Source organism: Aspergillus niger (genome assembly GCF_000002855.4).
Source record: "Aspergillus niger supercontig An08".
In the NCBI taxonomy this organism is placed as follows: Eukaryota; Fungi; Ascomycota; class Eurotiomycetes; order Eurotiales; family Aspergillaceae; genus Aspergillus; species Aspergillus niger.
Window position 1 is genome coordinate 360,357 of NT_166524.1, and position 23,789 is coordinate 384,145.

The following is a 23,789-nucleotide window of genomic DNA, read 5'->3' on the forward strand; positions in this document are numbered from 1 at the left end:
GATGATGATACCAGGTTATGATATTGTGTGGTGGGAGTTGAGTATAGTTTTGGTTTGGTTACTATCTATCTATCTATCTATGTCTCTATGTGGAATGAAAAAGCAAAAAGTATGTCTATGTCGTTCTTGTCTTGTCTTGGCTCGTATTTATTATGTACAGTTGTATGGAAGGTATTAGCTATGACGTTCTGAGTCAGGTCGTGGTGACAATGATGTCGGTGATAGCGATGACCACGACGGCGTGCGGATCGCCAGTCCCAGCCCCTTCACGCTCGTTCCTGACCCGTTCAGTCCCGTCCCTGGTAGACTGCCATCTCGTAGGCCCGCGCGCGTCACGGCCCGCTGCAGCATATCGCCTGATCCGTCAAGTGCGATCAGGAACCGCGCCAGTTCGGCACACAGCTCCCAGTCGTTCTTCCGCGACGCGAGGTACATCAGACGGACGACATAGTCCTCAATAGGCGAGTCGTGGTCGTCGTCTTCGTCCTCGAACGCCTGAAGCACCAGGAGGTAACCTACTGCTGTTTTGAGCGAGTTGAGCTTGAGTGCTTGCTCGAACAGATCCTTCGGTGGCGGGAGGTATGTGAACAGGGTGCGCCAGGACCGGAGTTCTGTCTTGCGCGTGCACTGGACGACAATGTCGAGGTAAACGGTGGCGGGTAGAGATGCCTGCAGGAATGATATGACCGTCGGGAGGAGGGGACTGTGTTTCTGTGATGGGTCATCGGTCTTGCTGTCCTTGCTGGCGTTGTCAACCTCGTCGTCGAGGACGTGGTGCAGCAGGACTTCTAGGGCGTGTGGAAAGTAGGAGAGGTGGGAGAAATGTTGGCATAACGACAGTGCTGCTGGCATGTCGCCATGCGTCAGGCTATGTTGGAGGAAGTATGGAAGGAATAGGTGTGTCTAGACAGTCAGCCACAGTCGTGAAGCGCAGACGACAGACTTACTCGGATGGCGAATTTCAGCACAGAAAATGTGACATCGCGGCGCTGGGTCATCTCTGCTTCCACTCCGAGCACGATGCCCTTATTCAGTAAAACTGACAGAGGGTAAAAATCCAGTGGTACCTCGAGCGGCTTGGCTACGTCTTCCCGGCGCAGCACATCCTGCACATCGCTCCATGAAAGAAGTTCTTTCCCGCAGAACGTCCACAACGAGTCCCGCAGCGACAGGTTGCTGTGGTACATGTTCAGCGCCATCTCCGCTGCCGGACTAGCTGGAACTGACTCGTCCACAGAAGGCGCAAAGTTGAAGGACAACTGATCCCTCATCAGAATGTAGTACTCGACTTCGTGTGATACTACGCGCATGTCGTACTTTAGCTCTCCAGTCTCCGACGTCGATGGCTGCAGCAGAACCAAGTTGCCGTCGACCAACAAGAGCACCGATGCCACCTTGACATCCTGTGATGGATCGCCATTACCTACTGCAGTCAGCACACGTAACCACTTTCAAAGCAGTACACTTACGCATCTGATCCTCAGGTAAGATCCAGCTGATCGCTCGCACACGGGTCGGTGCCCGCACGATTCCGTGGAATGCAATCTGACCAACCGGGACCAGTGTTATTCGGGAGTGTGCAGAGTTGATGATATAGTGGTAGAGGATATTATCGTAGGTATAGACAAGAAGGGAGTCTTCGCCCGATGGTCCGATAAAGACGACAGGCGAAGGAAGGTATTCTATATGCAAGATCGTGTGGTTGTTGAGCGGACTCTCTCGGGAGTATAGTCGAAGCTGTGACAACCATTAGTACTTGTAGTCCTCAAGACCCTATTGAACCCACCTCATAAGACCCATCGTTGTCGATGGCAGCAATCAAAATGTGCCCATACCAGCACATGCCGCCTCGGACTGCAAACGAGTTCTCAATCTTGGAGTCCTCAAACACTCGCCAGCGGCCGCTATTCACACTATAATGTGCAAGCCCACGCCGGCCAGCAATGGCGACGTACCTCCCGTCCTGCGAGACGACGCTGGAGCGGATGGGCCACTGGGAATGCAGATAGGATGGAGGATACTGCGCATGGTGCCAGAGCGAATCCTTACCCGAAATAGTCATGAGATCGGGTAGGTCGTGGCCACGGTAGAGAATGATCTCCGTCCCGGTCTGCAAAAGACCTCGAGCCAGATTCGCAGAAGAGTAGCAGCCCGTCAAGGCGCTCCGAGCCGTTTCCAGTATCCACAATCGACGATCATTCTGACCCGTAAGAATGATTTCCGCTCCCCCGCCTATCCAGCAGCCGTGAGAAACCCCAGTCACCCAGTCCTCATCGTTCGACTTGGCAAGAGTCCGATCGGCTGTGAAGCTGGTCCCACCCGGCTTGCCAAAAACACTCCATGTCGTCCAGCCACGCTCATAGCCAGCAAAAAGGCAATACCCATCTGGCGAATAGGACATGAATGACAGATTACCAGTAGTAGTAGGGGAAGCTGGAAGTTGGAGCCGATGCGAGAGTGGAACATTCCCCATGTAGTCTTTAGCCGTGTAGACCAGGATATTGCCGTTTGCGCAGTTGACAGTAAGAAGCGAGAAACGGGCATTGACCGCAACCTTCATGGCTTTCGTGCCTTCATCCTTGGGGTTGTGGAAGCAATGTCCCTGGAAGAGCTTTTTGGGAATCTCCGAATCCGTTGTGCCTTCCGGAGTACGCTGGACGGCATACGCCTGACCCTCGTTGGTGATCCATACTAGCAGATTAATGGCTCGATCATACACCATATCGGTAATGGATGTGCGCTTCGACACACCCAGAATACGGCTTAAAAGCTCAGACTGGGTCTGGGAGCCGTCTGCATCAGGCATCCATCGGATGCACTGAATGGCGGCCGGCTTCACCGTGGCGACAACGAGCTCATTGTCCAGCGCAAGGGCTTTCGCGATACCCGATTCTATTTTAATCGCCATTCTGAAGCGAACGCTAACATCTCGAATCCCAGTGGCCTCTTCCTCTGCGGTTAAGCGCGCAAGCTGCTGACGGCGAGTCGAACTGGTCTGATCGAAGTGATGTTGATACACGCGGGTGGTAGGACCAACAGCAATCGTATACGTCAAAAGGTATCCGTTCAGCGTCTGAGCAACGAGAATGGTCGAATCCGGGTGCATCAGGAGAGCTACATTAGGCCCATAGTTCTCCAAGGAAGAGGCGGACCGAGCAACCGCGGCAACCACAGCGGTGGGCTAACTGCCAGTCAACATGCGCAATCTCCACAAAGTTCAAGAACCAAAACCTACTCTAGTTTGCCATATAGCAATTGACGAGTCAGTCATCGTCGCGAACATAAACCCACTCCTAGAAACACAAAGCCCCGTAATGGGCTCATCCGCCCAGGCCGAGTCCGTCGACCCGGTCGGTTTGTCGGCTTCATTTTCTCTCAACGACAAGCCCTGCTCCGCAGAGCTCTCATACTCTATTGAATCATCATCGTCGGAGATCGTAACCGGGATTGCAGGGCCATTGATCGCATAGACCCGGGGAACTCCGTTGGGCCAGTACATGGCTCGACACAGGCGCGAGAGTCACGGAGTATATCAACAAGTTCACATCGAGTCATCTTCGTCAGACGCGGAAAACTTAGACCGTCGGAGTCGGGACAGATGCGATCCCGCGAGTACCGACCATATCCACCCAAGAGTCTTTCTGACAGCGATGGATGAAGATGACGGTTGGGAACGTGGATATGGTTTGGATCCAGCTCGGGAGCACGGGGTATCACGTGCAGGGAAGCTCCGGTGACAAACACGCCAAACATCCTGCAAGCCCCCGCATCCAATTTCCCCCCGCGACGCCTTTGCTTTGCTCGTGATAAGACATTTCCGTTCACTGTGATACCCCCCCCTATACCTCACACAATGGTAAGATCGCTCCTTTGTGCAGCGAAATTTCTTTTGTCTCTATGACTAAAACCTAAACTTTCCTCTCTTTAGGCTCCCACAGAGTCCAAGAAGCGCCTCGCGCTCGCCATCATTGACTTCCTCGGTGCCAGCTTGAAGGATGGCACCCTTACCGCCGACGATGCCGAATCCATCGAGATCGCCCAGTCCTGTATCGCCGACACCTTCAAGGTTGACCCCTCCAACGAGGCTGCTGTGAAGGATGCCGTGGGTGGACAGTCTCTGGCCAGCATCTACAGTGTCTACGAGAAGCTTCGCAACAAGCCCACCGGCGACTCTGCCAAGGCTGGCGAAAGCCAGAAGCCTGCGGCTGGCGCTCCCACCCCCGAGTCCGATAAGCTGAAGTCCGAGGGTAACGGTGCCATGGCCCGCAAGGACTACAGCACCGCTATTGACCTCTACACCCAAGCCCTGGCTATTGCTCCCTCGAACCCCATCTACCTCTCCAACCGGGCTGCTGCCTATTCCGCGGCCGGACAGCACGAGAAGGCGGCCGAGGATGCCGAGCTCGCCACTGCTGTTGACCCCAAGTACTCCAAGGCCTGGAGCCGTCTGGGACTGGCTCGTTTCGACTTGGCTGATTACCACGGTGCCAAGGAGGCCTATGAGAAGGGTATCGAGGCTGAGGGCAACGGCGGCAGCGAGGCCATGAAGCGGGGTCTGGAGACTACTAAGCGCAAGATCGAGGAGGCCAAGCGTAGCACCGAGCCTCCCGCTGATGCTGTTGACGATGCTGCTGGTGCTTCCCGTGGTGGTGGCGGTATGCCTGATCTGTCTTCCCTTGCTAGCATGCTGGGAGGTGGAGGTGGCGGCGGCGGTATGCCCGACCTCAGCTCTATCATGAGCAACCCCATGTTCGCCAGCATGGCCCAGAACCTGATGAGCAACCCCGATATGCTCAACAACCTCATGAGCAACCCCCAGCTGAGACAGATGGCTGAAAACTATGGCCGTGGCGGTGGTATGCCCGACATGTCCTCTTTGATGAGCGATCCCAACATTGCCGATATGTAAGTAATATGACATACCTGGTCCATTGCGTTGCAGCTGACATGTATTTTCTAGGGCTCGTAACATGATGGGCGGCGGTGCCGGACGTGGAAACCAGTAAGCGGGATATCATGAATGTGTTAGTGTTTCGGAGCTTTATCTGTCCTTTTCATCTGAAAACCATTGTCGCGCTCTCAATTTCGTATACGTGCAATGTATGATCATCTTAATTATGGAAGCGAATAGACACGCCGCTATACTTGTTTGACAAAATTAGTCTTGTTATGTCGGAGGAACATATTTCTTCGTTTCACAGCTGTATTTACAAATTCTCATAATGATCCACTTCACGTCGCCAGATTCAGGCCACATAACACCTGGACTCGCTTATCAAAAACCACCAGAGGGGCCAGAGGCCACTCAACATATAGGAACAAGACAACAAACACTGAGCCAATGCAAATATTTCATCAGAAGAGTGGAGGGTGAGGTTGCAAATCGAGTAAACACGACTCCCGAAACGCCCGAATTGGAAGCACAAGGCCCACTGCATAGATGCATATATGATATACTCTTTTAGCGGATGCCAGTGAGGCTGGAGCAGAATCCAGCAAAGGGTGTGAGGGAGGATATCACAAAAGTGGGAGAAGGATGGTGACAAAGGCGCCCAGCGAGATTAATCAAGTTACTATCACAGACGGTTCCATGAAGCGCCAGTTCCGCCTGGTCTCTATTTTAACAAAAATCAATATTGTACAGTCGGATGATATCAAAACAATCGAGAAGAGAATAGAGGCATGTCATAGACCAAAATCAAGCAGGTGTTGTGATCGTTGAGCGTCGAGGGTAGGTGAAGGAGGTGTAAGAAGGATATTTCGAATGGCTTAGATGTAGTCACGAGCGGCCTTCTGTAGCTCGATCAATCTCCAACCCCGGGTCTCCGGGTTGTTGACATCCTCGGGTATCCGCGTCAGACCGATGGCGTAGGTGACCAGCTGGACCTTGTCCTCCATGCCGGCAGCCAACTCGCCGGTCTTCACGTTCTTGTAGACGTGAACCTCCTGGGAGCGGCAAGTCACAACGAACACGGGGATGTCGCCGGGCTCCAGCATGCGGGCGTGGGAAACATCAACGCCACGGACGTCGAGGATGCGGCCATCCGACTTGAGGCCGGCAGTAGTGTACTGCTGGGCAAGAGCAGCATAGACATGGAACTGCGCATCGGAGAGCCAGAGCTTCAGGGTCTCAACGTCTCCCTTGACGTAGGCGTCAAGAACCTCGGGCAGGATGTATTCACGCATTTCTCTGAGGAAGGCTTCCATCTGGAAGTTGGGGTCCATCTCACGGAACTTCTTGATAACACGAGCGGTCTCGTTCTCGGCGAAGAATCCAGCAACACGATCGGAAATGCTGCGCGCGGTGCTGATCAAGGGGTTCTCCGACTCCTCGTAGGTCTCCTTCAGGGTGAAGAGCTTTTGCATCATAGGATTGGAGTCCTTGAAGTCGCGCCACGATTCCTTCCAGGCAGAGTCCTTGTGGAGAGTAACGTGGGTTCCGGCACTAAAGTAAAATGACTGTTAGAGATCTCCTTGACATGGTCTACTGGACATGACTCACTTGGGATCCTCAACCATCGGCTCGACACGGCGACCAGCCTTGAGCTCAGCTTCTTCACGCAACTTGCGCTGCTTCCGACGCTCCTCCTTCTCGATGTAGCCACCGTAGCGAGAGCTGCTACCATCATCGATGGCATTCTTGACACCACCCACGGCACTCTTGTATGCCTCGGTTTCTCTGACGGGTCTCGTGACCTTCTCAATACCAGACCCAGTGACGTTGACACCCTTTCTGATACCCTTCACAACAGGGGTGTTCCAGGTCCATGCGGCACTAGTGCCAATGGCCTTGCCGGTGGTCTTGATGGCAGTCGCGGTCTTGGAGGTGGCGGCTCCAGAGGCGGCTTCATAAGCAGCACGAGCCTTCTTGATGTTCTCGTTCTCGGTGAACTGGTGAGCAGACGAAGCAAGAGCCTTTGTCGACTCATTCCACTCCTTCGAAGCCTTGAACTCCGTCTGGAGAGTCTCTCTGAAAACCTGCCAGGGAGTCTTGTCACCATGGGGTGGCGGCGGAGGCGCATCCTTCTTTCCTTCCTTCTTGGGCTCCTCTTCGCTCTTCTCCTGGTTGGACTCTTCCGACTGTTTCTCCTGCTTTTCTTGTTGCTCTTGCTTATCCTTCTGCTGCTGCTGTTGCAAGCGAGGGGCGACGACGTGGAAGGATCTGGTCAGAGGGAGAGCAGCGTACGGGGAAACGAGTTGCGAAACGGGACGGTCCGCGTGCTGGCTGTTCAGAAGGGTGTTTCGTGATGTTGCGTAAGAGCAGGACTGAATCAAAGAGCGCTGGGACACAGCAGCTGTCTTCAAAGTCGGCACCTGAGACCGTAGGGTGGCCGCCCGCGCGGTGACCGACATCCTGGTAGCCGAGATCATGCTATGCGACTGTAAAAACAAGAACCGAATTTAAACCAAGGAAAAGGATATAATCTGCGTGTTCGCCAACCCCGAAGATAAGGTGGAAGGACTAAGGTTGAGGTTGAGGTTGAAGGGGGAGGTGGATGAGGAAGAGCGAGGAAGCGATGTCGGCAGCTGGTGTCAGAACGAGAAGGGAAAAAAGTTGAGATGCTGGACGCCAAGCCCGTCGAAAATTCGGCCCTTTTCCGCCGCCCTGTCGTTCCGGCCCAGACTTGCGTCGCATCCTCGACTTGGAGCCACCTCCGGCTGTCTGCAATCACGACAATTTCCTTTGTCTGTCCGGAGTCGATTCTCATCCTGTCCTGCGTTCTATCACGTTGGCTGGTATAACGGCCACGTTCGGTCCTTTCACCCCCCGGCTTGCCGTGTCTCCCCGACACGCTCTTCGATTAACAACACCGCAAAGATGAACTCGACATTCGTTACTGCCCTGTCGAGGGCTCTGCCTACTGTTGGCCGCTCGTGTCAGATCCGTGCTCCTGCTTTCCGGCTTACGAGACCCTTCTCATCGACTCCCGCAATTCTGGAAAGTGCGAAGGAGAAGACCCGTCAAATCGAAAGAGAGATCCTGAACACCCCTGCGGAGAAACAACCTGCCCAAGAGAATGCGTCATTCTCTGCGATCACCAAGATGATGCAGGGCGAGAAGGTTCGCTCCAACCAGGGTGTGAGTCGCGACTATTCCCGGATGGCCGAGAGCCTGGAAGCAGAGTTGATCAACCAACCGTATGCCGATCGGTCTCCTCCTTACCACCTACATGTCTATTGCCACAAGCACAACACCATCTTGACATTGACACGGCCGAATGGAGACCCAATGTTGGCTAAGAGCTGCGGTCACCTCGGATTCCGCAAGTCTAAGCGTTCGGGTTACGAAGCCGCCCACCAGCTGGCGTCGCACGTCTTTGGCCAGATACAAGAGAGAGGCTTTTTGTTGGAGATCAAGCGCTTGGAAATTATCTTCCGCGATTTCGGACAGGGCCGTGAGGCTTTCACCAAGGTTTTGCTGGGTAACGAAGGGAAGAACATCCGCGGCTTGGTCTGTCGGGTGACGGACTCCACCAGACTCAAGTTTGGTGGTTCGAGAAGCCCCAGAGTTCGCCGTCTTGGTTAAGGCGGTGCATTTTGTTGACGAAGTTCATTATGCTGTTCTGACGCGGGTAGAAAGTGCGTTGCTAGAACGTCTGGGACAAGAACACGGGCATGCTTTCATGATACCTGATGATGGGACGGGATTGATCAGAGATGCCCCGGGATATGTTCTTCTCAGCCCAACCATATGGGGACCCTACACTGTATCAACTGAACCGTCTTGCTATGTGGCAATAGTCCGGCAATGGTTCAAAGTTCAGGGTCCAGCTCCTTTTCTCTATTTGTATACTAGCCAGCCTGTTCCCGGCATATATGGGATTTGTTTTTTAAGATGCGAGTTTCTACGGGTGCAATGTATATCAATTCAATGTTTTACCAGCAAGAATGTCGTTGGATGAAGCCTTGTAGTTGGGCAGTTCGCCTTGGAAGTCTCCATAAAATCGAGGCAGGCTGAGATCTAGGCCGACCCAAAGGGGGATAGCGCGAGGAGCTCCCAGGACTGCCACTCCGAAAGCTGTTGGCTGAGATCCCCCTCTTGTCCTCAACAACTCCCTCGCTCTCACTTATCATTCAGCCTGTGCTCCTAGCTTGTCCATCGTGACGTCGACTTCTGTCTCTTCCGGCTAATTCTTTGCGCTTTCTTTCTGAGCTCTTTTGTTGAGACTGCACAGTATCCGATTACCTGCGGGCGCATGCGCCGGAGCTGCTCCTCTGCGACGATCGAGCAGCGGATCCCCCCCCTTCCAGACCGGTCTAGACGGCTTCATGAGTGCCTGTGATTCTGTGTTGGGCCGTCGTCCAAGACCGTTTGGATGCACCCTCTAAATCCCTTCCTCCGTGCCTTCTTCCGAAGCACAGTTCCGGGGCAGTGTATACCCACTGAGAATCATGTATGTCCCGCCGAACTCTATCGGCTCCGGTCTGAGCCCAGCTTCTGACATGCCCATTTTAGGTCCTCCTAGTACCTGTCACGGAATCGCTGGTCGGATCGCGCGACCGCGAGTCATCCCTCTACTACTCCGATCTCGTCGTATCCGAAGAATTCTTGGGAAGCCATACCTTGCGAATACCAGTGTCCACCGGGGCCGGCGGGGGTAAGGATGACTCAAATATACGTGATAGTCGGGGCAAAGCCAAACAAGTGACAACGGTCAACGGGCGCACGGTGATTATCAAGGAGAATTCGGTGTATAGCAACAAAGGTGGGAAGGCATCCGGCTAGTCTCCTGACTGGCACATGCGCTGACTGTTATATCTAGGCTTCAAGTCCCTGAGCCAAGCCCAGCTGTTATCCGATGCGCTGTACTATAACAACAGCAACGACTCTCAACCATGGCTGATCTACTACATCTCACGGCCGTTGATCGGCTCATTCGACCCCGGAAAGATTGTCACTGCTGTAGTGCCTGGGATGTTACCGAAGCGAGATATCATAGGCAACGGCACGAAGTCTAGTGAGCCCGTTTCGTCACCTCCGAAGAAGGAAATAAAGACGTTTGGAGAACTCCTTTCTCATTTTCCGATGATTGCTCGGCAGATGCAGCCTGGCCTGGAGAGGTTGTTCAAGGAATTCGGAAAGGAGCTGGGAAAACCATTGCCACCTCCGCCTTCTCGTTCGCCCCTAATATTTGACGAATACGAACGGAAGCAGAATAACAATGAGATAACTGCCGACGAATCTGCTTCTATCCGCAGTTCAGCGTCTCGTAATCGGGAGGGCCTACCTTTCAACTCCGAGGAGTACTTCGAGGATGACGAGGATCTGATGCGTCGGAGTCTAGAGACAGCTGTTACTGCCGCAATTGACTTGTTTCGACTAGTGGATAAGCAACAGTTGTCTTTTCTAGGTGCCACCACCGATCTAACGGGACCATTGGTGGAAAGGCTCATTGAGCGCTACGTCGCTGAACAGGTGCACGAATCTCTTCTCTTCCCTCGTCTTTGCAGTTTCCGTCAACCAGAAGATGCAGAGCTAGACTCTAGGATTCGTTACATGGAAAACATCGACATATCGCAAGTGGGCATAGTTGTCGATGGTGGACGAGAGGGTAAGCGAGAGTTGCTACAGCGCATCGGGAGAGCAGTGGAGGAGTTTCGCAAAATGCTAGACGCCAAGTGCCCCCACGACATGTTGAACACTCTACTTCAGACCATCAAACTTCTATCGTATCCTGGGAACTACGATAGAGCGGGGTCTCTTGCATCGGAAAAACAATACGCGCCGGTGACGATCAACGCTGATATTCTGGTTTCATTGTTACTGGTTGTGGTCATCAGGTCTCAAGTAAAGAACCTGCAAGCGAGGCTGATGTACATGCAACATTTTATATACATCGACGATGTTGACAGTGGTGAAATGGGCTATGCTCTGAGCACTCTCGAGGCTGTTCTTACCTACCTGGTGACCGATTCTGCGGGTCTCCGGCGAGCCAGTATCCGGAACAGGCGCTTATGGAATGCAACCAAAGGCGGGCGTGTCGTGGACATGAAGGCCATATTAGAGCCAAATGGCGACCAGGAGTCGCTAGATGAAGTTCCATGTGAGCCCGAAGAAAGATCCGTTGCGTTCCGCACACATGATGAGGATAATCTTTGTCATAGTCCACATGAGCCCTTACTTTTGCAGGACGCACCATTCGAAATGAACGTTTCTAGTGGGACGGCGCATGATGAGGAACCCTCCGATCCACCTCCTCTTTCTCATGTATTTCCTTTCCAGACGTGGGCAAACACGTCCCCTCCGAAAGAGGTCCGACGCCCTGTAAAAAAGGTTTCCATGGATGTCCGCAGCCTGTCCGAATCATCCGGGATATCTCTAGCTTCCAGAACCACGGGAATGGGCTCTATATCAAGCGCGATTGAGGGAGACAGTTCAATCGAGACATTAACGAAAACGCAAGATCCTGCAGGCGATTCGATTCCGATGATGGCCGTAGAAAGCCGCCAGCCAGACGCCTTGAAATACCTGCTGAGCCTTCAAGATTACTATCCGCTGGCGGATATTCTCGAGGACACAAACACTAATGGGACAACATTACTCAGTGCTGCTGTTCAGCTTGCTCATGTCGAAATGGTGGACATTCTATTGAACTTCCTATTCAGTTCAACGGATAAGCACACCATTGCATCGTACCTACAGAAGTCAGACATGCATGGGCGTACGGTTGCACACTACCTCTTCAGCACGCCATCGGTAATGCATAGGCTGGAAGGACTGCTGCCGTGGTGTCAACGCGACAAGCATGGACAGACGCCACTTTTCGCTCTATGCAGGTCTTACGATCACCCGGACTACAACACGATGGTGAAAGAAGCACTCACGGCCGCTCAAGTTGCCCAAGGTGATGGAAAGCCCTTGCGCCTCGATAATCATGTCGACTCTAGAGGCAATACACTATTGCATATCGTTAGCGATCCGGAAATTACCATCCGGCTCTTGCAAGAATGTGACTGTGATCCGAACGCAACAAATGATAAAAGGTTCACCCCTCTCATGATGGCCAGCAAGTACGGCCGCATCGACCAGGTCCGGATTCTTTTCATGGACCCTAGAGTTGATGTGCACCTGAAAGAAAGCCGTGGTTTGACTGCCGTTGAGCTTGCTAAGGATGATGAAGTGCGCAATCGTATTGACGATCTCATCCTTCTCTCCAGCCCCCCATCAGCCTACGACGAGCAGTCCGGCCGTGTCACGACCGTGGTGCGCTCGTACTTTGTTGAGGATGCGACAGTGCGCTTCGTGCTGAAGTCCGGTGCCCCGAACCCAACGGTGAACTCTGCAGAGTCCCGTCCTGCGTCAGGAACAACATTCACAGTCACCACATGCCGTCGCACGTTCTCTGACTTCGAGAACCTTGCCAGATGCCTATCCATCGAGCATCCGGCTTCCTACATGCCGTCTCTGTCCGACTTCCGTAGCCCTTTCCAAATTCATTCAAAACCGTCCCGTTCTGTGCTCCATGACATGCAAGAAAAGCTCGACAGGTTCCTCAAGGTCTTACTTACGCATCCAACTTTCGCCACTCACGAGATGTTGTGGGAGTTCTTTCTGGTTCCAGAACTGCAACCTGAGATGATGGCAGACCGCTCATACCGCAAAGCCCAGGTCCTTACGGAATCCATCAACGACGACTACGAACCCGTCACACCTGAAGGCATGCGCGAGACAGAGCAATTCGTCTCCCACGCCCAGGACATGGTTCGCGCTGTCCACGTCAACACTCGCAGTCTGCTCCGTCGCGGCCACGCTCTCCAAAACTCTGCTTCCGATATTGCAGACGCCGTGGCCCTCTGTGCCTCCATCATCTCAACCCTTAAGGAACCGACCAACGCTCTACCAGCCTCCTACGTGGACGCGTTCACCCGCTACGCAACCCATCTCTCCACTTCATCATCTGATTCCTCTCCTCTCCTTCAATTCCTCACGGCCCTGACCTCAATCGACGACACCACAACCGCAATCCTAGCGTCCCTCTCTCGCCCCATTTCCCTCATAAACAACCTATCCTCCACAAACAGAAACCTCTCACGCAACCGCTCATCCCTCGTATCTTCTTCCCTTCCCCGAAAATTCAACATCAATTTCCCGGGGCTCGAAGAATCCCGCCAAAAGTCCGTCCGCGACCTCGAAACCAAGATCCAGGATTCCGAACTCCAAATCGCTCGTCTCTCCCGCGAAATCACCTGGAACAAGGACGTGGTCGTCGGTGAACTAGCAGGCTGGACCACATGGCGAGAGAAAGTCGGGCGAGATGCCATCCGCTCCTTCGTCAGGGCAACCTTAGTCCGAGAACGCGAACGAGGGAAGCGACTAGAGCGGTGTTTGCGTGGAGTGCGCGAGATGAGATAGATTCTCTGCTTTCATTTATTCACCCTGTTTTATCATCCTCTCATTCTCTATTACTACAAACCATGCATGTACGGCGGTGCGGTGTATTTGCCTTTTTATCCTCCTTCTGAGTGCGTTTTGCTTTACTCTCTTTACCAATCATCTCCGACTCTTTCACCTGGTTTCTTTCCTCTGGTTCCTTTATAAATGGCAAGCTCTGTAGACTTTTTATTGACTGATTGACTGACCGGTGTTATGTTGCCATTTATAGTCTTGGTCTGCGTTTATGTTGTGTTGGCCTGGTCGCTTGTCACTCAGCTTGTGATGGGTCTAGAGGACGGCTTGATCGCGTTGTTAAACTTTATTCATATATTACTAATATAAATCCCACGATGTGATGATATGGATGATTAATACAGTAGGAGAGTGGTAGCTTGCTTATGGATATCGGGCCTTTTTCTAATTTCTCTTGAACTGGGCATTGAGCTGGGGTGGTATATGTAGGCCTCATTGCTTTAGAAGTATGGATGGCTAAGCTGAGAGGGTTGGAGCGTTGCTTGCTGTGTTGCACGGATATCATGCCTCAGTCTTTTGCTGAGCCTTGGCTTTCCCAATACTCGGATTGCACTGATGTTGTACTGAAGAGATGGGGAATGGGCCTGTTCAATAACTTTTGTCTTTTGAGAATGTGCATGGCCTCCCTTTGACTTTGGTCCTGATGTGGGCGTGCGTTAGCCAAAAAGTCTTGTACATGTTTTTGTAGCAGACGGGAAGCGATATACTATAATGACAGAAAGGGGGAAAAAAAAAAAAAAGAAAGAAAGAAGACGATAAGTCCCTGACTTCCAGTTCCGCCTTGGAAGATATAATTTCAATTCAGACGTGTTAGGCTAAACGCGGTATACACAAGTACACTGCTTCATAGTCCTATAAAATCAAAACGAGAATAGAGGCGACATTGTTCTTTGGATTGCTGGAAGTTTAAACAAGCTGTTTCCACCAGCGGAGTCGCGCTTGCTGCTCGACGGAACACTACCGCCCTCATGTTCGACATTCAAAGGAGTCCGCTCCAAGCTGCGGAATGGGTCTGTGTGGTGTATCATTGGTTTCACCGAGAATGCCCTTAGAGGTGACGGTACGACAACGACCGATCTGGCCTTAGAGCCATGGCGTTCTTGGCGAGAGCGTTTTAACGCACTGGCTGGACGTTCCGGTATTGCATTCAGCTCAGTTGTAGAGCCTGCATGTCCCAGGGTAGAGCTGGGCGAGTCAAGCGTAATTGTAGAGACGCTTTTGCTCGCCTGATAAACTCTTGTCACGGAGGGGCCGTCTTGTTCAACAAAAAGAGGTGAAGAGGGCGAACGACTTTTACTGAACATCAGGGTCTCTCGGCTTAATTGCTTGCTACTCGTTGAAGTCATTTCATGGCCTTCCTCGAGCAGTGAGAGAGCAGAATATCCGGAGTTTGTATAATATCGCTTCTCGCGTTTATGTCGCTCCCAGCTTCTTTTAGCCTTTTTGATGGATAGGATAGCCAAAAAAGTCAAAGCCATTACAGTGACGGCTGTAAATATGCAAGCGGCAGCAATGGAGCTTTTCTGGTAACTCCAATGCGGTATCCAATTCCTATTCATATTCTCTGGTCCGCTGATGTCTGCACGTAGGTGTACCTGAGGTAATCTGGTCTGCGATGCACCGTCCCCTATTGTGACCATTCCATGCGCTGAGTTGTTTGAGCGAGTTGTAAGCTGGGAGACTATGGGATAATCAAGACCACTAAGAACGGTATCCAGCTGGTGTTTGGCAACTTTGCTGTTTCTGTTTCGAAGGCGCATACTCCCAAAGCTTTCATTAAGCAAGCTGTGGGTGCTTGTCAGTATCCCGGCAGACGTTTGTGACTGCTGCCCCAGCGCCAATCTGGATGTGGCATTGGCCCTTGAAGGCACAATAGAATCTAACAGCATCGGGAACGCGAGTTATGAAGCGAACAGTGGTGTAGCTGGCCAGGCCTTTTCTTGCTGCAGGCAAGGAAGGCTAATAATGTGACGCGTGGTGTGTATAACGATCGAAAGCGCAATACAACTGTTCGATGGCGGTAGCTTGTATATTGATGATCGCTGCCATTAGAGCAAATGCGTCGAATTAGTATCATGTCAGAAATGCTTCAGAGAGCAAGGGATGAGATTTGAAGCTGTCCGTTACAACACGGCTTAAGTGATACCAGCGAATAGTAGAGGCAACTGCTCTGGGGGGCACGGCTGGGTTGTGGTTTCCTAGATTCGGGGTTTGTGTGGAACCTAAGCTTAGCATAGTGACGCCTAAACAGAGTGTAGTACTCTTCTGATGCTAGTAGATGCTGTAGAAAGCGCTCGGTACTAGTTGTGAGCTTCACATTCAGCTTCTCAATTTAAGTAATGTGCTAGGTTGTTAAGCACCAGTAGTCGAGTAAACGATCAGTGTAGACCGGTACTATATATCAGCGATATATTCTGCATTTATTGCAGCGAGTAGTGACATCACAGTACTATACTACCCTCAGAAACCTGTACTAGTCCCTGAAACACCGAAGTAGTCAAACTCAAGAGTATATCTGATGACATGGTCCTCGTTAATTCAAGGACGAACCAATGGCGAAGCCATCAACAAATCCCAGGAAAGAAGTATACAGTACCCCTCGCATGTGACATGCCGGCCCCCTCAATCGCGCTAGTCCCGAAACAGATAGACGTCATCAGCACCGCCACACTCCAGCCCCATCCTCCCGCATGATGTCATCGCCAGGGTCTCAATGTAACAAAGTATATATAAGTTATGAAGGGTGCCTGTCAGGCTTATCTCCCACTTTCAAACCCAAGATCATCTACCTCCACTGAATTTTATTGTTACACAAAAGAATAAAGAATTCATCTCGACTTCGCAGACACAAAGCAAATTACAACCATGCCTCTCGTCGTCCCTGGAATCAACAACACCTCTGGTGGTGCCAGCCAAGAGGAGTGGCTTAACAAGCTGGCGGGCAAGAAACTCACTGAGTCGTCAAGTGATGTGACGGTACGACTCTATAGTTGCTGTCGTTTGTGGGGTCTTTGTAAATGATGCTAACGAACTGTCTGATATAGTCATTCGCGAAGAAGGACCTGCCGCAGCAACATCGTGTTATTAAGCCTGGGGATGCTATGACGATGGATATGAGGCCGGAACGGTGAGCATTCTTTTCATTACGATGCCTTACCTCGTATATATTGCAAAAGTACTGATAGCTTTATGTCCTAGGATGAACATCCACGTGAGCGAAGATGGCACTGTTCATAATGTGACCTTTGGCTAGAGGGCGGTACATCATGGCTTGATGATTGTTTATGAGATGCGACGTGACTTGTTACGAATTATGGGACAATATTCATGTACTATTTTGAGAGGGACCTAAATAAATAATATTGTTCATTTCAGTATGATGTCCTGTCAGCTACTTGGATGACGTAGTCTGCCGACAAATCAAAGTACTGTGAAATATGGGCTGAAAGAAGAAAGAATCACAATGCATTCTACCGCACGGCACGCGAAATCATTGTAGAGTAGTACTCAGCCTAATATATCTCTATACCAACAGTCCAATCATCATTCACGCCAGCTTCCACCTCAGCAAAGTCAAAGAATGTTTCGGGAACACAAATTGTTCCCTTGCCTCCCATGTACTCTCAGTCACTGCAACCTCCTCTTTGCCATTCATATTACAAGCTTGGACTCTCTCTCCAGTAACAGTAAAAACCGAAACCGTCCCAGACGGCCCATCAATGCTACTCCGGATATCTTTTTCCTCATGAATATTGACCACCGCAACATTCACATACCCATCCTCACCGAGGGTAGCGCTAACGTCCAACCAGGGTGTATCTTTGACCCCGCGCACCCACTTGGGAGAAGTCTCTCCTTCATACGAGGCGCAGGAAAGATGCACACTGATGGTCCATCCCCGCATATACTTCGAGAACAGGTACAAAGGCCAATAAGTCGTCTGCTTAGTGATGCCGTCCTTGCTTGTCATGAGTGGGGAGATGACATTGACGCTCTGGGCGATGCACGCCATGCCCAGGTCTTTGCTCTTCCGGACAAACACGTTCAGAAAAACGGCGACGGCGAGTGCGTCCGAGAGGGTGTAGGACTCCTCTGCACCCTTGCTGCCCTCTGCGCGAATAGGGTCCCAGACGTTCCATTCATCGAAGCAAATGGTGGGTCGGTGTTGGTCGGGTGGGACTCCGTTCTCAATTCGGGCGAGGTCTATCAGAGACGAGGTGATTTCGATGGCACGCTCTGCGGCTAGGGGGGCAGTAACATTGGGGAGATGAGAGGGAGAGGATGTGTATAGATGGATGCTGTGCATGTCGATGAGAGGCACAGTGCTGGTAGATAGAGGAGAGTGGGCTGGGAGTAGGCATTGCTTAAGGGTATAGTAGTCCCATGAAGCTGTGCCATCTTGTCCACAGAGAATCAAGATCAAGCTGGGATCAAGGAGCTTCAAGGCTATAGACCGTATCAGTAAGAGCTTATGAGAAAAGCAACAGATGGCGTACCCTTGGCCCATTGATAGGCTTTGTGAGCATATGCTTCCTTGGTCATCTGTTCGACCTGCCAGGGACCCCAGGTCTCATTGCCTAGGGCCCAGTATTTGACCTGGAGTATCGAATGAGTATAAAGGAAGACAGAGGGATAGGGTTACATACATTGTATGGTTCCTCGCGACCATTCTTCCGTCGAAGGTTAGCATAGTATGTATCTTTGGTACCGTTACAGTACTCGACCCACGCCAGCGCTATACCAAAGGCCATTAGTGATGTGCCAGGAATGGAGTTGAGATCTGTTACCTTCGTCAAGAGTACCTGGCCATACGTCAGCGCTGGTTCTTCAAGTAAGATGAATCACATTACCAGTTCCAAAGTTCAAGCAGAAGTAGGGCTCAGTTCCCAGGACTTCACACCATTTCAAGAATTCATCTGTGCCGAACTGGTTGGTCTCTGTTCCCAGCCATGCCAGCTCAGGTCTATAGAGCAATGTGGTTAGTCTTACAACATCGCCATTGAATTGAAAGGATATCTATCGTATGAGATGCATAACAGCAAAGACCCCAGACAAGGTATGACGATAGATGTTGACTAGATGGTCATGTGGACATACCTAGCAGGCCGTTTCTCCTTCGGGCCAACTCCATCGATCCAATGATAAGTCGCCATGAAGTTCCCGCCGGGGTAGCGGACGACGGGGATATTGAGCTCCTTCAGAGCTTCAAGGACATCCTTCCTGAAGCCATTCTCGTCCGACAGTGAATTACCTGGATCGTAGATTCCCCCGTAAATGCACCTGCCCATGTGTCTTATGATACATGAGCTCACTGCCAACCTTTCCACAGACTAGATGGGTTATGATCCTTGAACTTACTCTGTAAACCCCGCGTAGATGTTCGGATTAATCTTGGAAAGACGCCTCGCTGGGTGGATGGAAATACTAGGCGCATCCTGGTCACTGAGCTTGGTGAAAGTGGTCATGGCGGGAATGATTCGACAAGGTTTCACGTAGGGTAAGTAATAACCTAATCTGAAATAGTATAGAATAAATCAAGTCGGCAAGCTCTACCAGAGAGGATTTGTCCAAAGCCAGTATGATGGCAGACTAGCGATAGATATTAATGTACGAAAGCTATTACCCTGAGTCCCGCATAAATTGGGGAAATCCCCTGCGGGGTGATTCCAGACCCGCGACTGACTCTCATGTGCACCACGCGATGATGATCGCTTAGGGCGTCGGGAGTGGACGAGATGCGAGGTGCTCTGACGCCGTTGGCTTGGGGATCAAGCCGAGGCAACGCCACGGCAATATTCCATCAATCAGCACGCTTGTCAGACGGGAATCTTTTCTTGGTCCAGAAACCGTGCATACTGGTACCATTCCCACATCGACAAAGCGTTACTTGGCTTGACCGGGGTAGTCGATAGCGATAGGTCACGCATGGCATGTTGTTCAGTGGCTTCGGTTGGGTTGGATCCTGAGATTCCTACAACATGGCCACAAATGGCTTCCTCGCCGACGGCCTCGTTTAAATCTCAATTAACCGAGATGCTTATGTCCTTTTCAGTGAAGCATGAGGTTAATATGGCCCATAGTATGGCTATACACGTGGAATGCGCGGCTCAATCCCCCGATGTTCTTAAGGGACTGAGGGTCCTGTACCCCAGATTTGGTCTCCGCATTTCTGTCTGATTTAGCTCAGCTTAGTGATTCGAGCCACTAAAGCTTTAGGAGCGCCTTTTTTTTCTTCCATCATGCGTCTCTCCCCAGCATGGTATCAAGTCAGTCATGATCCTCTGAATATCTGCGGCGAAATATGGACTAACTGAGTCTTCAGTTCCTAGTAGGCGTTTTCGCCTCGCTAGGTTCATTCTTATATGGATGTGTGTATACATTTCCTCCTTGTGGATCCACGGGGCCTAACACTAGTTTCCGCAGACGATTTAGGTGTGATTGCTGAAGTCATCGCCTGCGGGTCGTTCATATCCAGATTCAATTTGAATGACACTGAATCGTGGGTCGCTATCTCTTGCTAGCATGAAGTGTTCTGACATCCCGTAGTGGACTTGTGGTGTCGATGTTCACTGCAGGTGCTTTCTTTGGTGCAGCGTTTGCAGGTCCAAGTGGCGACAAGCTAGGCAGACGATGGACCATTACTGTCGGTTGTGTTCTCTTCTGCCTCGGAGGTGGTCTTCAGACTGGAGCACGGACTGTCGCCTACCTCTATAGCGGAAGGTTCTTTGCTGGACTGGGGTATGCTTTTCTAGACCCAGCGATAACTCAAGATCATGGATTAATGTCTTCGCAGGGTCGGCTTCCTTACTATGATTATCCCTCTTTACCAGGCGGAGATCTGCCATCCGGACATACGTGGTCGTGTTACTGCTCTGCAGCAATTCATGCTAGGAGTTGGGTCTCTATGTGCCGCTTGGATCTCATACGGCACATATATTGGATTTTCCGAGACCAATGACACACAATGGCAGCTACCCCTTGGGCTGCAAATTGCACCAGCTGTGTTCCTGGGACTTTTGATCATGCTTTTCCCTGAGGTACGCAGTGCCTCACCGTTCGCCTGCTTTCATGCTGATAAGTACTAGTCACCACGGTGGCTCATTGATCACGGCCAGCACGAGAAAGGCTTGAAGACATTGGCAATGCTTCATGCCCACGGCAACGAAGAGGATCCTTGGGTTCGTGCGGAATTTAACCAGATTCAAGAAAGCATTGTTTACGAGCATGAGAACGAAGCCAAGTCCTACAAGGAACTCTTTACCTCACGATCGTCCTTCCGTCGCCTGTTTCTTTGTTGCTCATTACAGGCATCTGTACAGATGACCGGCGTGTCTGCAATCCAGTGAGTACTCCCTTGCATATAAAGGTAAATCCAGAGGCTCACAACTCATCTGATAGATACTACTCTGTAACCATCTATGGTCAGATTGGCATTAGTGGCGACAAAACGCTACAGTATCAAGCTATCAACTCCATCATCGCCCTTGTAGCTCAATTCCTATGCATTCTCTTCATTGACCGAGTCGGTCGCCGCTGGAGTTTGATCTGGGGTAACCTAGGAAACATGGTAACGTTTATTGTTGCCTGCATTCTGTTAGCACAGTTCCCCCCAGAAAGCCACAACACCGGAGCCCACTGGGGCTTTATCATCATGACTTGGCTATACAACTTCTCCTTCTCGTGCACATGTGGCCCTCTCTCCTGGATCATCCCAGCAGAGGTATTCGACACCCGAACGCGGTCGAAGGGCGTTTCGTTGGCTACTATGACATCGTATGCATTCAACACGATGATTGGGCAGGTGACGCCCATTGCCATGGAGAGTGTGCGCTATCGGTACTATTTCCTCTTTATCATCTGCAACTTCACGAACGCGGTGTTCTTTTGGCTGTTGCTTCCTGAGACGAAGAAATTGCCGCTTGAAGAAATGAACTACCTGTTCTCGAATTCTCCGTGGATTGTGGCGGGTAAGCGGAAGGAGGATTATGTTCCTCACGATTTACAGCGCAGGCTTGAGGAGGAGGCGGAGAAGAGAGAGGTGTTTGCGACCCACAATGAAGTGAGTTGAGCACTGGTAAAGAGTTGATTCGGAGGTCAGCCTATTAGGTGTCTTCTGTTTTGATCAGAGGGGTTGAGTAAGGGGAGTATGCTCTTACTGGCACCAAATTATCTTGATTGCATAAGTAGCAGTTATGTAACTCGCACTGAATTGAAACTAATGGATTGATGAGTGGACACGGTGAAGTGTAACTGTTAAAGTGAACAGACTCGTGCGGCTTTCCTGACCACCTGATGTGAGATGTAGCATCAAGTACTGTAAGTCTCGGTAATTCAAAATTGATACACACGAGTCTGAAGCCTACAAATATTGTAAGAACTACCATCTAAATCTTTAACGTGTAATATTATTATAGAATATGGATATAGATAAGACCTAAACACTTTTAGTGATCCAAAGGCCCCGTTGGTGATGTTTCAGTGCAGGATAGAGAGCCCTTCAAGCTCAGGGCAGCGAGGCAACAGTTACATTGATACCGCTCCAGCAGACTGTAGGCGCAGAAAATCAAGCGATAGAGAGCACGAATGTAAAGAGAAGAAACACCAAATGCCTATTGCACAATCTGCCTAGGAGATCATTCTGAATCTGAGCCGTAGTCGGCTAATCCAAGGGATAATGAAGGTGCTTTTGCTGTTGTGTTCGATGCAGTCTGTTTTGGACTTGGTTTTGAATCCTGTACAGGCTTTTTTGCTCCAGGAGATATAATTGGTTGCTTTGGCACTTCCGGCTTCTCTTGCGCTGACTCCGGCATGCTTTCAGGGACAGTATTCCTGGATTCTTTGTCCGCACTTAGTTCTGTCGCAAGGTTTCCAGTATTGTCACCTCCAAGAGACTTGCGCTTTTTGCCAGGTATGAGAAGGTCTTTGCTCTTCTCTCGGCGTCTCTTGCGGGCAGGAATTTTCCAGTCCTCTCCTTCAGCGACCGGTGCGACATCCGCAGATGTATCCTCCAGTAAAGCTTTCTCTGCTTCTTCCCGCTGTCGACGGAACAACTCAAGCTGTTCGGCAGTCTCCTTCTTGACCGCAGCTTCCTTAGCCCGGGTGGACTCCATGATGGAATCGAGGAATTCGACTTCGTCTTCGTCCAGCGAACGGAATTGATTCTTCAACTTGATCTTCTCTTCGAAAGCTTCCTGCTTGGCCACTTTGCGCGACAAAACACATCACCCTAACATGTCAATCTAAGGCGTCTCTAGTACACGCGCCTCATGGCATCTCCGCACAATGTGGAGACTCACTTTTGTTCTGCTGCAGTACTTCGTATAAGCTTTTGCCATCTTCCTGCCTCCCTAGCTCTGCTTTGCGCTTTCGCTCCTCCTCGAGCTCATTTTGCACACGACGCCATTCATCGTCGCGTTCGATTGGCTCCTGATCCGTTCCGGCAGATACGAACCCAGACGACATGGTCGATCGCTTTGGCGGGAGTAGTACGCAAAGCTAGCAGGTGGTCGTCGAATAAAAGCGCCGGGATTGTGACGGAGCGTACAATACAATAGCCGTAAGATCTGCAAAAGCGTCCAAAAATGAATCCAGCGCGACAAGATCGTAAAGGGCGGCGGAGCAACGTCACGGGCGTCTTTGCTTTGCTAGCTTCCGGCGGCTTCTTCCTTCACTTGTGACCGTTGCCAACCGAGAGCCACAATAGTGGACTGGCAGAAACGGGCGGTGAAGTGAATGTGGTCTATGGTTATTGGGCCTGAGGCAGACCCACCCCGGAGCGGCGGATTTTTGTTTTGGTCCATTTAGGCAAAATGCCTCATTAGTCATCTGAGGGGCTATGGTTCACAAGAACCACGCTGGCTAAAAGACAGTTCATATTATCCTCTACAAGACTACTACTGTACAGAGTAATTGGGTCGGCTTTCATCTTGCGCGACCTAGCTTTTGCCATCCGGCGTCTTCAGTGTATTACTCTCGATAATTATCGGCACAATGAGCCACGGTAATTCGATGTCTCGATTGCCTGGACAGTAGCAATTCCACGATATGATTCAATTGGCAATATGATGCTCTTTTATGATCTTCTCCGATAATTTAAACTGCTATCAACTCATTGATCTGTACCTCTACCCACTGAAGTGATAGACAGCAGCCGGACAACCTCGTTTAAGCGCAACTGACCGGTGTCAAGGCTTCATCCCCGTTCGGGCTCGGTGGTAACTCCGTTGATAACGGCAAAACAGGAGCCCCAAGTTGCAGATCGGAAATGACTGAATCCGTAGTTATCGTTGGCTGAATTTGACGCTCCAATGCAGGAGACCCGACCCTTGGGTCCGTCCGCTAAAAGAATGCCTGAGTGATCACTGGCCGGCGATGCCTCTGA

At 51.1% G+C, this 23,789-nt stretch overlaps 11 protein-coding genes across 11 annotated transcripts; 6 read left to right on the forward strand and 5 right to left on the reverse strand.

The window, feature by feature from the left end:
• Positions 1 to 174: 174 nt before the first annotated feature.
• On the reverse strand, positions 175 to 3,499 carry An08g01630 (uncharacterized protein; the record flags this gene model as incomplete). The annotated part of the gene is made up of 6 exons (XM_059748845.1): positions 175 to 903; positions 948 to 1,423; positions 1,470 to 1,737; positions 1,787 to 1,913; positions 1,956 to 3,181; positions 3,236 to 3,499. 6 exons carry the CDS (start codon positions 3,497 to 3,499, stop codon positions 175 to 177), a joined length of 3,090 nt encoding a protein of 1,029 aa, XP_059601154.1.
• Positions 3,500 to 3,853: 354 nt separating this feature from the next.
• Positions 3,854 to 5,006, forward strand: An08g01640 (uncharacterized protein; the record flags this gene model as incomplete). The annotated part of the gene is made up of 3 exons (XM_001392246.3): positions 3,854 to 3,856; positions 3,929 to 4,905; positions 4,961 to 5,006. 3 exons carry the CDS (start codon positions 3,854 to 3,856, stop codon positions 5,004 to 5,006), a joined length of 1,026 nt encoding a protein of 341 aa, XP_001392283.1.
• Positions 5,007 to 5,769: 763 nt separating this feature from the next.
• An08g01650 (uncharacterized protein) lies at positions 5,770 to 7,353 on the reverse strand (the record flags this gene model as incomplete). The annotated part of the gene is made up of 2 exons (XM_001392247.3): positions 5,770 to 6,445; positions 6,503 to 7,353. The coding sequence occupies 2 exons, from the start codon at positions 7,351 to 7,353 to the stop codon at positions 5,770 to 5,772; spliced, it is 1,527 nt and encodes a 508-aa protein (XP_001392284.3).
• Positions 7,354 to 7,819: 466 nt separating this feature from the next.
• Positions 7,820 to 8,527, forward strand: An08g01660 (mitochondrial 37S ribosomal protein uS11m; the record flags this gene model as incomplete). The annotated part of the gene is made up of 1 exon (XM_001392248.3): positions 7,820 to 8,527. One exon carries the CDS (start codon positions 7,820 to 7,822, stop codon positions 8,525 to 8,527), a length of 708 nt encoding a protein of 235 aa, XP_001392285.1.
• Positions 8,528 to 8,624: 97 nt separating this feature from the next.
• An08g01670 (hypothetical protein) lies at positions 8,625 to 8,903 on the forward strand (the record flags this gene model as incomplete). Its single annotated transcript, XM_059748846.1, has 1 exon — positions 8,625 to 8,903. One exon carries the CDS (start codon positions 8,625 to 8,627, stop codon positions 8,901 to 8,903), a length of 279 nt encoding a protein of 92 aa, XP_059601155.1.
• A 1,013-nt stretch (positions 8,904 to 9,916) lies between these two features.
• Positions 9,917 to 13,354, forward strand: An08g01680 (uncharacterized protein; the record flags this gene model as incomplete). Its single annotated transcript, XM_001392250.3, has 1 exon — positions 9,917 to 13,354. The coding sequence occupies one exon, from the start codon at positions 9,917 to 9,919 to the stop codon at positions 13,352 to 13,354; it is 3,438 nt and encodes a 1,145-aa protein (XP_001392287.3).
• A 914-nt stretch (positions 13,355 to 14,268) lies between these two features.
• Positions 14,269 to 15,297, reverse strand: An08g01690 (hypothetical protein; the record flags this gene model as incomplete). Its single annotated transcript, XM_001392251.3, has 1 exon — positions 14,269 to 15,297. One exon carries the CDS (start codon positions 15,295 to 15,297, stop codon positions 14,269 to 14,271), a length of 1,029 nt encoding a protein of 342 aa, XP_001392288.3.
• A 976-nt stretch (positions 15,298 to 16,273) lies between these two features.
• On the forward strand, positions 16,274 to 16,661 carry An08g01700 (uncharacterized protein; the record flags this gene model as incomplete). Its single annotated transcript, XM_001392252.1, has 3 exons — positions 16,274 to 16,384; positions 16,453 to 16,535; positions 16,607 to 16,661. 3 exons carry the CDS (start codon positions 16,274 to 16,276, stop codon positions 16,659 to 16,661), a joined length of 249 nt encoding a protein of 82 aa, XP_001392289.1.
• Positions 16,662 to 16,955: 294 nt separating this feature from the next.
• On the reverse strand, positions 16,956 to 18,873 carry An08g01710 (uncharacterized protein; the record flags this gene model as incomplete). The annotated part of the gene is made up of 7 exons (XM_001392253.1): positions 16,956 to 17,854; positions 17,905 to 18,004; positions 18,055 to 18,143; positions 18,196 to 18,210; positions 18,259 to 18,371; positions 18,506 to 18,700; positions 18,767 to 18,873. 7 exons carry the CDS (start codon positions 18,871 to 18,873, stop codon positions 16,956 to 16,958), a joined length of 1,518 nt encoding a protein of 505 aa, XP_001392290.1.
• Positions 18,874 to 19,647: 774 nt separating this feature from the next.
• An08g01720 (uncharacterized protein) lies at positions 19,648 to 21,476 on the forward strand (the record flags this gene model as incomplete). Its single annotated transcript, XM_001392254.1, has 7 exons — positions 19,648 to 19,674; positions 19,731 to 19,776; positions 19,832 to 19,907; positions 19,955 to 20,146; positions 20,202 to 20,445; positions 20,494 to 20,750; positions 20,807 to 21,476. The coding sequence occupies 7 exons, from the start codon at positions 19,648 to 19,650 to the stop codon at positions 21,474 to 21,476; spliced, it is 1,512 nt and encodes a 503-aa protein (XP_001392291.1).
• Positions 21,477 to 22,041: 565 nt separating this feature from the next.
• An08g01730 (uncharacterized protein) lies at positions 22,042 to 22,870 on the reverse strand (the record flags this gene model as incomplete). The annotated part of the gene is made up of 2 exons (XM_001392255.3): positions 22,042 to 22,610; positions 22,705 to 22,870. The coding sequence occupies 2 exons, from the start codon at positions 22,868 to 22,870 to the stop codon at positions 22,042 to 22,044; spliced, it is 735 nt and encodes a 244-aa protein (XP_001392292.1).
• Positions 22,871 to 23,789: the final 919 nt, after the last annotated feature.